Below are 12,441 nucleotides of genomic sequence, written 5' to 3'. Positions count from 1 at the left end.
AGACAATACCATGGAGCTTTCAATAAACGCCCCAAGGTCCTCGTATTCAGACAGCACTCGCTATATCTATCCAAACATGGAAACCACTTTCGATTCTTCTGAATGGACTTGCGCTACTTTCCTTTGTTTCCCCAGACTTCTGGAGGTCCGTACATGTGGCATGCGAGGAACCACGTTCACATCACTAGCAAGAGCAGATTTGGTGTTGATCGCGGTGATATCGGCGAGTTAATAATTGTATACGTTTTTGTCGTATTCTGCGCTTGCGAGACTCATCGCGTCACTGACAAGCCATACTGATGGATAAGATCTTAGTGATGAATGCCTCGAAAGTCGGTGTCACTCAGAATACTCGTACTGAGGCAATAGCAATACTGCTGTTATTCGATGTCACGACTCTATTCAGGAGCCGGGATGCTCGGCCAGAAGACCTGCGGTTTGGATTAGAGGTAGTGAAAGGCCCTCAGTGCAAACGCGTCTTGGCCAATCCAGTCACGCGCTCCACCCGTTTCTTCTCACGTATATCGGACAGCCTGTGAGATCTTTGATAGACTAGTAATTACTCGTACTCGTGTTTCTATATCCCCCGCCTGCGCCCAAACTTCTCTCTTTCCAAATCTCTACAATCCCCGCTACATCCAGTAATAGGTCTCGTCAATCTCTCAGAAGTCCACCTTCACCAGTGATACTGCTCGAAACCGCCTCTACTAGCGCACTCTGCGACACCTTTGAGCTTCAGCGACAATACCAGCGTCTGCTGTTGTGCAGCGCAACGACTCAGCGCCAAGGCGTAAGTGCTCCAATTCACTTCGAAATCACAGCCTCGCGTCGTACTATATAATCGCACGATACTGATCTACTTCTTTGATAAACTATCCTCTCCACTTCGATTGCAGAACTTCCGATTGACGACACCAAACAGTCTACCCGTACTTCAACAATACCAAACCGGCACCTTTACCTTTACCTCAACGATACTAAACGATCCACCTTTACCCAAAGATACACCATGAGCGACAGAGCCAGTCAAGCAAAAGACCGCCAGAACTATGCGCGGGAAATAGTCGGTCTCCTGATCGAGTGTCGCAACAAGGTTCCCAGCGACTGTCCGGAGCAGACGCTCGTTCTATCAGACGCAGCTCTCCGTGCGTATGTCAGGGGACTCGAGAAGTCAACATGGGACAATAGGATGGATACAACAGGCTATCACCAAGTGTGTTCAGATCTCATTGAGAGGCTCAGGATGCTCCTTGACGATCTTTCCGCCAACTGGCGAGAGTTCTCAGAGTTATTGAGGGACGCCACAAAGTACCCGGAAGGCATTACGCCCAACACCTCTTCCGCTCGTCCACCGCCACCTCAGACGAACCTTGCCTCGCAGGCTATCACTACCATGCCTGTCCAGAAAGCTAACGACAACCCCAAGGTCGTGGTTTCGCCACCCGGCGGTGCTTCCACGTTCCAGCTGCCTGGCACAGCAATAAACTTTCCAGCGGTACGAGCTGTAGCAAACCCCTTCGTCGGCCCCGATGGTGCGTCCATCTTCAACAGAGTTGATACGAAGGCGAAGCCTGCAGGCAAACCTTCCCCGTTCATTGAAGCCAAAGTACCAGAAAGGAAGCTGGCACCTCTGAAAAGAGCGTCGCGCTTCAAGAAGCCTGATGATGAGTCGGCGCCTGGCGGTCTTGATGCAAGCCCAATTCCTGATACCGCATCCGCAGAAAAATCTTTGTCGCCGGCCCCAGCACTAAAACCCGTCTTCAACTTTGGTGCTACTTCAACTTCATTCGCAGCTCTGTCAGACGAGCCTAGTTCATCGGCCGAGCCCAAAGAAAAGAGATCACGACTTACCTCAACTCCTTCACCATCATCACCTCCGAATTCCACCAGCAAAGACGGTTCTCCTCCCAAGGTGGTTTCGTCGCCTGTGTCTTTCGACTCCGTTCCATCGAAGTCCACCCCCACTCAGACTGACCTGGCGCCCTCCACCAACAAGATTAAGCTGAAGATGATCTTGAGCATCTTGGAAGAGGAGAGGACTGCGCGTATCAAGGCTGATACGAAAGTCGAGGAGTTGATGGGGGCCATGAGCCGCCTACAAGAGAAGGTTGATCGACTGGTGCAGGAGGCCGAAGCAAGGCCGGCGAAGACATTGGCATCAACCAAGCCAACCGCGAAACCTCAAGAGCCTGTGAAGCCTACAGTGCTTGCTTCTGCCCCCGAATCCCGTAACAAGGACGACCCCGAGGGCGACAAGGTCGTGGCGCCAAAGCGCAAGTCCACCCACCAGATCGTGAGGTCCCTCAAGAATGAGTTTCCTGCGGAGACGGCCCACGTAGTCTTCAACCAGCTCAAGCGCGGCTCTCTGCGCCTTTCTGGACTTCGGAAAGTTCAGCCTGGCATCCTTCAGGCACAGGTTGAGAAGGTGCTGTGCGCGTTCAAGGTGCCAGCACCGAAGCGAAAGAAGCACGCGTCAATGGCGATTGATCTGGCTAATTTTGGAAATGGCCTTGCTCGCGGCGACGAACGCTACCTTCCTCTCGACACCACCGTTAGGGACGCAGCCATCGCATTCGCGGATGAAAAGCTGGCCAACCACCTCTTCCACGACAAGAATTGGTTGAGTTTCCGCTGCGTGTCTAAGCAGCACAGATGCATGCAGGGGTACATGGATGGACGTGTGGTTTTGTAGATAGCAAATTGTGGAGTTTGCGTGGGCGGCGTGAGGTATGTAGAGGCACTAACTACAAGACCTGCGGAATACAACCAATAGCCTCACCATCATATCATCCACTGCAACTTGACGTCTCCTCTACAGTATCATCACACAACATCACCAAACCATTCAAAATCCAACGTATGAAGCACAGTAGTAACACAAACATCACCTAACCAACCAAAAGCCAATGTAGATGTGAAGCAAAGTTGACAAACACATTGAAGTAACTCTATATGGTATCTGCCCTGTCAAACCCATTCTTCCTTCCCTTTCCTAGATATTTCATTCCAAACCCCATCATTACATCAATCGCGTCGCATCCAAATGGCAACATGAAAAAGAGGTGCGGGGGGTATTAGGTGCATGTGCATGCAGGCAAGCAAAGATAGTTGACAACTTCTCAACAAGAGACACTAAACTACGTTGTGCGCACGAAATGACGACAACAACAACAAAAATGGCTGGGAAAAAGGCAAGTCGCTGCATATATGGGTATATCCTCATCCCATCCCGCTGGAAACACTGTTGTATACGTAAGGAGAAAGGAAATGGTAAAGGAAAACAAGTGGTAAGAGCTGATGAAGCGTCTTGTGTGTGGGTACTATCTCCGTTGAGGTGTCGTGTAGCTCGCTTCATCGAGGGGTGCAGGGCTGGGCTGAGCTGAGCCGGGACCCAGGGACGAACAGCGAGGTTCGGAGTCACCTGTTGCGGTGCTTTATTTGTTTGTTTCTAAGGAGAGTGGTGTGCGGGGTCGGGCCAGCCGAGTGTGCAAAGGGGGTCCGTGGTATTATGCGCGTATATGCGCGTTTGAAGAGAGAATGCTGAATCAGAGTTATCCCCAGTTGGAATCATCGCCCCAGGTTCCGCCCATGTCACGGTGCGAGACGATGCTGTGTTGGGAGATGTTGCTCGGGCGCCGTCTCATGATGAGGCGGGAGAAGCGGTTTTGGTGCTCGTCTTTGGGTGGTGGGGGTGGTGGCTGTTCGAGTTGAACGCCGCGGTGGCTCGAGTTGTTCGAAATATTAATTAGTCTGGGGACATAGCGACGAGAGGTTGGTGTGCTGGGCGCCTGTTGCTGTTGTTGTTGCTGCTGCTGCTGGTGCAGGAAGTTTGGTGGGAGGCTTTGGCGGGGGTAGTGCGCAAAGTTGGAGTACTGCGATGTGGGTACAGAGACCATCTCCTTGGGTTGCTGGTAGTCCATGTATGGCGCTGGTTGCTGGTAGCTCAGTAGATCGGGGGTCGACGTGAAGCCGGCGTTTGGCCAGCTCTGCTGCTGTGGCTGGAAGCTTTGCGCCATCGGTTGCGAAAAGTCCGTTGGCATCGACGTCATGGTGGTATCGAAAGCACCGAAGCCACCCATGGCGGTTGCCGCGCTCATGCTGTTGTGCATGTCCTGGCTGACCGGCCATTGTGATTGTTGCATATCTTGGTGATGCATCTGTGGGGGCTCCACAGAGTCAATGTCCATCATCATATGCTCGGACGGCAGACCGTGCGAGCTGTGGAGCCTGTTATCGGACGGCAGCCCATGGGAGCTATGCAACCTGTTGTCCGTCATGAAGTCAGATGATTCTAGCTTGAACTCCACGATTTCGCCTTGGCTGTTGTCGACGGACTCCGGGGCTTCGGGCGTGACTTCAGTCGTGGGTTCGACGACGTCCTTCACCTCGATTTCCGCCAAGTCGTAGGTGTCCTGCACCAACTTCTCGATGTCGAAAACGCGTGTATCCCATTTGGTCTCGAGCTTATACCGTAAGCGGTTGCACTTCTTAGACTCCCACGCCAAGGACGGCCAGTTCGATTCGTCTCCATGGCGATCGAGCATCATTTGGTTCCACGCGCTTGAGAGTTCGGGTTGCTTAAGCAGGCCGAGGATGACGTTGGTGAAGTTCCACTTGGATCCTCCCTTCTCTTCAAAGTGAAGAGCGATGTGTTCGCATCTTTCTTCCCAGGTGGTTAGAAGAGAAGCGCAGAAACCACAACCCCAAGCGTCTTTGTCGTGCATGACGATCTCGTACTTCTTGACGCATGGCGATGCTTTCCTGCTCGTGGGTTGACCGCTCTCCCTAGGTTGCTTGCAGTGTTCACAGCCCTGTGCAATGTTAGCCTTGAATCTAGATGAAGGGTAATTCTGACGTACGTGTAGCTTGGTGTGATGCTCACGGAACCGCTTGCCAGCATGGAAGATCTGCTCGCAGTCGGGACATCTCCAGGTAAGTCGCTGCTCGTGGAACTCTTCCTCGTGCGATTTCCAGTATGGCTTCGACTTGAGAGCCTTGTCGCAGAATGTGCATGCAAAGTTCTTGGGCGCGGGCGTCGATGTGGTGGAGATTGTGGAGAGACGAGATGATGCGGTCGACAGGCGCGAGGATGCGGCACTGTAGTGTGTAAAGGACGAGTCGGTAGACGCGATGGACGAGCGCGGGTCCGAGAGCATGCTGGGTACTCTGCTGGATGGTACACTCAGGTATGATGACGCGCGGCTTCCGACGGTCGACATGGACGATCGGTCGGCGCCCGACCGACGCATACCATCTGGATACGCGTGAGCAAACAACGCGCCGCCAGGGCTAGGCGTTGACTGACCTCCATTGCGCGCAACGGAAAGTAGCTGGAGGATCTGCTGGTCATCAAGATGCTTCAGCGCATTGACATGGTCAAAGAGCTGAGGTGCGAACTGGTTCTGGCCAGAGTGACGGGGTGAAGAAGTGACGCTCTCGGTCACGCTGCTCAAGGGCGTGGAGCTTTGTAGACTGCGCCGCGCTCGCTTGAACGAGTTGCTCTGCTGAGGGGTGCTGAATTGGTAGAGTTGAGCGTCGTCGGCCTCCATGTTATCCAGATGTATGCGCAATCGCCAGTATCATGCCGGAAATTGGTGGTTCACGGTCCGTGTTGGGCGGGCAGAGCTGTGGTTACTATGTAGGGAGGGCGAGTGCGCGCGAAATGGAAGCGTTCGAGAAGCTTTTGACGGTATACGGATGGGTATAAGCTCAGTTCTTAGGCCGCCAGGAAGACATTGATCGTCCAATTTCCGGGCGGAGACGGACGGCTCTTGTTTAGAAGAGCAACATCCGTGGTCTGTTTCACGGGTTTCAAGAGGGCACTAAGAGGCTGCCTTGGCATGCAGGCACCCACGCATGCATGCCTCCACACCTGTCTGGTACTAGAGCAGGCGACTATTGTACGGAGAGTTTCTGGCGCTGCAGCAACTCCCTCTAGTGATCAATATTGTCCATGGTGATCTCTCCTTTCGCGATCTCAAATTCTGAACGCGTCAAGCCTCACGATGCTCTAAGGGAGATCGCCGCGCCGGCGCTGCAGGGACCCCCAGCGCTACTAACCTAGGGCCGCATTCTCAGGGGTAATTCAGCAGACCACATGAAACGTGCATCTGCTCGCCATCTGAGAGCTGTCGTACCGCTCCACCTCACTGTCGAACGCGTAAAAGGCATCTGGAGCCGTCGCTTGCATCAGACGTGACATAATCCCAACTCCTCACCCCCACCATCTACGATCCATCGCGCTGTAAGAGAAGTTCGCACTCGGCCATTGGCCCGAAATTCGTCGCAGTATGCGTTCCTGCAAAAGTGCCGTTCTGGTGGCAGTGCTCAAAGAAGTAGGGTGGCCCTGTAAGACACATCGAACAAGCCAACACTAAAAAGCCAGCCTGAGGCGTTTCGCAGTCGGTTCCGTGAGCAACAACAGGTACCATCGTGATAGCCGCATCGATAGTTCCGTTGCTACAGCACATCGCGTTCGTTTCGGCGGAAAGCCACCAATGGCGCGTTACGCGTAGTAGCGTAGTAGCGTGTTAGGCGCTTGTTGCTCATGTCTGTCGTCATCTTTCAGACGCATGTGGACGCGAGATAAGGCAAGGAGTTCTGCAGATCCCGCATAACGTCGAATGATCGCTCCAGCCATGCTCGCGAGCAGTCAAAGTGAAAGTGGCCCTTGCAAGATCTGCTTGGCTGGCAACGGTCTCTGGGGTACGTTACCGACGAAGGAACGGGTGCTATTTTTGGCGGAGCTCCATGGTCCGATCGCAACAGGTAAGACGCCTGTAAAACGTCGACCTTCTCTCCTGCTATGACCACCACCTTGCATAAGTCGAAACGCGCCCGCAGTCGAGAGGACTGACCACCCAGTATGATCATCGTGAAGATGAGCTGACCAAGCGGGTGTTCTGCGGCGCAGCTGCCTGTGCGTGCCCAAGGTATCCATCGAGGCTGTGTGCCAGAGTTCATGCAAAACAACTGCTACACCCCGTGAACTTACACCTGCATCAAATTCGAAATCCAGGAGGCTAACAGCAGGTAGGGGCTAGCTGCACGTCTGATTCACGCGTAGAGTCTTTTGTAAGCGATGATGATTCGGCTTCCATGAAACGTGATCAGGCCTCCATCGTGTTTACGCCAAATCGCAGCCTCAACAAAGGAGAGACTCAAATTGCATGGAAGTCTGCATTCATGCTGATTGTGTGTTTTGTGGCGGAGCAAGCTCCTGCAGTGGGTCGGCTACTACTTGGTCAGAAAAGAGGCATAGGGCTGACGCATTCGCACTTGTATGGACATATGATGTCGATGTGCCCAATCAGTCCGCGACACGCCGTCCCGTTGGTTTCTTGCTAACAGAGACGGACTATCACGGTTAGGACAGCGCGATCGAAATCTTGGCTAAATGGATAAAGAGAAATGGTCGGGATGTGGTGGTGTCGAACCTAGGAATTCATTTCTTTCGAAGCGCAACCCATGTATCTTGCTCACACAACACACGCGACGACAGTGTCATGTGGAATGGTGGAGAAGTTTTTGGCCGAGAACTCAGCGAGGCTTGTGAGTGGCGGGTCACGCGGATAAAGGAAAGCGAACTGTCTGAAATGAAGCATATCCTGCTGGTATTCCGGTAGAAGTCGCCAACTGCGACGTTGTCTCAGACGATGCGATGTATCGTGATGTGGAGCGATCTGGTGGTGGAGAGAAAAAGGAATGGTGGCACTTAAGCCACATTTGGCAAGCGCGAGAAGTCGCGTCGACGCGCGCCCGGCGTGTCGCGACCTCCAAAATCACGCGTAGTCTAAGCTTGTTCCAACCACGACACTTCCCCGCCATGTGCATGTGCAATTGAACATATCCGGCCTTGCAAAATCAGTTACGTCTTTCAATATATATCTTCAGTACTCACATTACGCGTTTAATACCCCTCGATTTGGGTTTCCTGGTCAACCACGTCTGCGAAGCCTTTACGCGGCCTCTACCTACAACCACCATCACACATCTGAACATACGGACCGCGAGCAGCACTTTTCAGCACCCATTTATACGAGCCCAGCCTAGGGACTTTGACATTCACCATGACATCAGCACCAACATCCCCGACACGCGCAGCAGACGCGTCCGCAAAGCCTCGACCAAAGCTGCTAGCAGCTCTACGCAAACCCGCCATGGATTCCTCAGATAGCGAAGGCGAATCTTATAGCGAAGCGTCCGCATCGGAAGATGATGTAACCTCCACAGTCAGCGCAAGGCCTTCTATAACAACACGTCAGGAGCCGGAGATAACGCAGGCCGGCGAGGAAGACGAGAGCGATGGGGAAGACGCATACGAACTCATGAAGAAGAGACTAGCTGCCAACAAGAGCACATCAATAGCACAAGCAGCGGCCCCGCAAGAAGCACAGCAGGAATCATCGATTGTTGCTACCATCGAAAGTAGCGAAGATGAGGACGAAATGCCTGTACGAGCGAACATCCGCAAACCAGCCGCAACCCGGACGAAGACTGCAAGCCCTCGAGCATCCGCATCGCCAATCATACGATCACGACGATCTTCACCAGGCCTCTTTGTGACTCCAGGTCCATCACCGGCTAAGAAGCCATCGCGGCGATCAGCGAATGCCGGCTCAGACTCCGACGAGTCCTCGCGACCTATCCATACTACCGACCTGCAAGAGCGGGTACGACGCATTCGAGAGGAAAGATTGGCGAAACAGCGAGATGAGGAAGCGCAGCAGGCACAATCTAAGAAGCTCGCCCGACGGCTAGCAGATCAGGGCTCTGGCAGCGAGTCGGATGGCGAGAGCGGCAGGCGGCTTACACAGCAAGCGAAGCCAACCCGCAAAGCTGGCAAGAAGGCCATGGAGGCAATGGCCCGCGACCAGCAGCGCATAAGCCGTAACATGCAGCTTACCCACCAAGCCAAGACAAAGAAGCGCTTCACGACCCAGGATCTGTTCAAGAAGTTCAACTATCAAGCGCCTAACGCCGAAGTCGTAACTCTCCCAACGCCGGAGGCCAGCTCAGCACTTGCATCGTCTGATGCAGAGGCCAACCAAATCCACGACACGCCACCAACGAGTCCCCCAAGACAGAATGCTACGGAAGAGAAGGGTGCTCCCTTGGATCAGCAAACACCTACCACAGCACCCGAAAGCAACATTCAGCCACCCGAGCCCGCGAGGGTCGACAAGGGCAAAGGGCGAGCACCCGAGTTCCAACACTTGCCGGTACATCCTTGGATGAAGCAGGCAGAGCCAGTCACAGTGCATACAGCGGCGGTGGATACCAAAAAGTCTTCCGACAATGACATGGTGGAACTTTCGGACTCGGACGATGATGCAAAGGTGGCACAGCCCAAGAGCCGATTCCCCGTCTTTGACCGATTACCCACAAAGAAGGACAACGAGGCAGGCTCATTAGTACATCTTCGTGCTCTCGCTCAGTTGGTCAAGTCACCACCAAAGGGCAAGAAGGGACAGAAAATAGTGACTCGTGGTGAGATGGAGTTCGCCCTAGCTCAGAAGGCTCGCCAGCAGACTGCGAAAGCCAAAGAAGAGAGAATAGCCGACCTGATCAAGCGAGGCCACAACCCTGAGACCGAAGAGGAGAGGGAGAAGCGCCAAGAGGAGATCGACGACATGGTAGCAATGCTGGAGAAGCAAAGGCAGGAGGACCTTGAGCTCGCGAAGATGGAGAGGAAGGAGGCGAAGAAGAACGGCGAGACCATCGATGATCTTCCCTCCAGCGATGATGAAGACGGCGACTATGTCGGTAGTGGCGAGGAGGACGCCAGCCAAGGAGAAGACGATGATCAAGAAGAAGCCGAGGTCGTGCTATCGGGTTCAGAAGATGAGCCAATGGAAGACGATGGTGAAGACAATCCTCTCGTCAACGGAATGGTTGACGAGGATGATGAGCCAGAGGAGACAGTACAGGCCCAGAACGTCAACGAGGATGTCGACATGGAAGACGACGAGGCGGTCGCGCCTGTCCGACGGCAAACCATCAATCGTGCCCGCAACCGAGTCGTTGATGAGGACGATGAGGACGATGCAGAGGCCCCTCGGCCTGCCACACCCACTCAACCAGCAACTCAAACCGACGCAATGGCCGCCTTTGGGTTCGGCAACGCCAACACCGGCATAGGCCTCACACAGATGTTTGCAGGCACCATGGCCGAGTTGGAGTCTGACTCCCAACCCACTGCCGCCATCAACACTGAACAAGACTCTTTAGAGTTCCTGCGAAGCCTGCCCGATACCCAACCCGCCGCAAACTTCAGCCAAGCTTCAGAGTTTGTAGTCCCCAACAGCCAGACTTTGATGTCGCCGCAGAAGCAGACACAGACTGGTGACGAGTCTCAATTCAGCATGGGGATCAGCCAAGTTGTCAGGACTTCCCCCACGTTCTCGCGGACACAGGTTGAGGACTTTGAGCCAACACAGGATGCAGGCTTCTCCTTCTCTCGGTCACCAGCAGGCCTTGCGCCGCCACCATCAACGACCGATACCGTCATGGTGCCTATTGCTGAGTCGCCAATCAAGCAGAAGGGCAAGCTTCAGCGTGGACGGCGAGAGGCTGCTGTTGAGCTCTCCGACGTTGAAGACGACTTGATCGACGCTGAGGAGGAAGAGAGCGAAGACGACATTCAACGCCCCCCTAAGCTTAGCAAAGATGCTTTTGTGAAGATGCAGCAAGCAGTTAAGAAGGCCAAGGCGGCTGAAGAATTCGACAAGAAGAAGAGTATGGCAAGGGAAGCCGTTATGGAACAAGCCGAGGAGTCTGAGGACGAATACGCCGGGCTTGGAGGAGCTAGTGATGATGAGGAGGGCGAGGAAGACGAAGATCTCAAAGACATGATCGACCACAACGACGTCAAAGTCAACGAGCGCCAGATTGCCGCTTTCTACGCGTAAGTTCAGATTTTAATTCCATGTTATGTCAATACTAATTTAAAGCAGTGACAAGACCAAGAAGGATGACGAAAAGCATCTCGCTGAGCTCTACAAGAAGATGCAGAGGAAGGGTGGCCTTCGCAGAGGTGGTGGCGGCTATGACGGCTTCGACATGTCTGATTCCGAAGACGAGGCCGAGTTGCGCCAGCGCAAGAAGCGCGCTGCTTTCCAAAAGCAGACTAACGCTTTACTACAGGATCAGAAGGTCAAGGCACTCGCCGACGACGACAAGAAGAAGGCCTTCTTCAAGACACTAGCTGACTTCGACGACGAAGGGGAGTACGACTACCTCAACATGCCTGAGAAGGAGTCAGACATGAACGAGTCGCAGTCGCAGTCGCAGTCGCAGTCGCAAGAGGAAGTACAAGGCGACGACATCGCCGTCCCAGACTCCCAGGCCGCCTCCCAAAACCTATCAGCACCAACAAGCCCACTCAAGCGCAAGTCTCAAGATTCACAGAAAGAGAACCGACCGCCCCCACACATGCGCCGTACAACGGCATCCGAAAGCCTCGCACGCAAGCCCCTCACCGCCGACGACGTCAGAGACTCCATCTTAGAGCTCATCGAAGACCCACGCATCGTAATCCCAGACTCGCAGCTCTCCGACGCAGAGGACGACCACGAACCCGCCTTCGTCTCCGCATCGCGCAAACCCATCATCGACCGCCTAACGCTAAGCCGGCAATCCACAGTCGAAGAGTCTGTAAGCGCAGACACCAGTCTCGCTTTCCATGCTCCATCACGCGCAGCGGCAACACCAGGGTTCCGCATCCCGTCGCTCATACGCCAGGCAACTAGTAATCTGTCTGTGAGTAGCGAGCGGTCCGCGGGCAGCAGTGCGCCGAAGGAGAGTGGGGTGAGGAGAGGAGGTACGGGGAGGAGCAACATCCATGCTCAGGCAAGGGAGGCGGAGCGGAGGGCGTTGCTAGAGAAGAAGGAGGGGAAGAGGAAGGAGGCGCTGAGGAAGAAGGTTGAGGGTGGGAGGAAGCAGGGGATGAGGAGTGTGCTTAGTGATCTTGGGGGTGGGTTTGAGTAGGTGTTGCGAAGGCGGATTCTTTTTGGCGTGTACGCGCGTGGTGGTAGATATTATATAGTATGCTAGATAGCCATCACTTCGCTGTAGCCTTTTATCTATACAAGGATGCAGCTACTTCTCTACCTCTTCTAAACTTACCTCGACCGCAGATTCTTACCTTCTTCTTTCCCCTACTTAAAAAAAACTCGGCAAAAAAAAACAGATCGTAGGCACCCGCCCCTGCCTCCGCGGGATGCGATGATTCACTCTCAAACGTTACTCGAGCACATCCGGTCAAGGCGTCCCTTGGCCGGATGCAGCTCAGAGCACATATACTTGCTAGGCAAGCCTAGCAGAGGTATATGTACCCCGACGCCCCTAAGGGGATGAAATCTCTCATCTGTTTGCGTCGCTCAGAGGGATCGAACCTCTAACCCAACGTGAGTTGGGGTGGCAGTTTCTTGTGTTGTGCCA

At 54.0% G+C, this 12,441-nt stretch overlaps 3 protein-coding genes across 3 annotated transcripts; 2 read left to right on the top strand and 1 right to left on the bottom strand.

Moving 5' to 3' along the window:
• Positions 1-1,874: 1,874 nt before the first annotated feature.
• BKA58DRAFT_390195 (uncharacterized protein) lies at positions 1,875-2,721 on the top strand. The gene has a single exon (XM_046170821.1). The coding sequence runs from the start codon at positions 2,009-2,011 to the stop codon at positions 2,690-2,692; it is 684 nt and encodes a 227-aa protein (XP_046022752.1). The 5' UTR covers positions 1,875-2,008; the 3' UTR covers positions 2,693-2,721.
• Positions 2,722-3,551: 830 nt separating this feature from the next.
• On the bottom strand, positions 3,552-5,549 carry BKA58DRAFT_320924 (uncharacterized protein; the record flags this gene model as incomplete). Its single annotated transcript, XM_046167785.1, has 2 exons — positions 3,552-4,811; positions 4,860-5,549. The coding sequence occupies 2 exons, from the start codon at positions 5,547-5,549 to the stop codon at positions 3,552-3,554; spliced, it is 1,950 nt and encodes a 649-aa protein (XP_046022751.1).
• A 2,243-nt stretch (positions 5,550-7,792) lies between these two features.
• On the top strand, positions 7,793-12,152 carry BKA58DRAFT_343898 (MRC1-like domain-containing protein). Its single transcript, XM_046168388.1, has 2 exons — positions 7,793-10,906; positions 10,956-12,152. The coding sequence occupies exons 1-2, from the start codon at positions 8,070-8,072 to the stop codon at positions 11,986-11,988; spliced, it is 3,870 nt and encodes a 1,289-aa protein (XP_046022750.1). The 5' UTR covers positions 7,793-8,069; the 3' UTR covers positions 11,989-12,152.
• The last annotated feature ends 289 nt before the right edge of the window (positions 12,153-12,441 follow it).

Source organism: Alternaria rosae (genome assembly GCF_020736505.1).
Source record: "Alternaria rosae strain MPI-PUGE-AT-0040 chromosome Unknown BKA58scaffold_8, whole genome shotgun sequence".
Lineage (NCBI taxonomy): Eukaryota > Fungi > Ascomycota > Dothideomycetes > Pleosporales > Pleosporaceae > Alternaria > Alternaria rosae.
The sequence above is the reverse complement of the archived record's forward strand: the minus strand, read 5'-3'. Positions and strand labels throughout refer to the sequence as shown.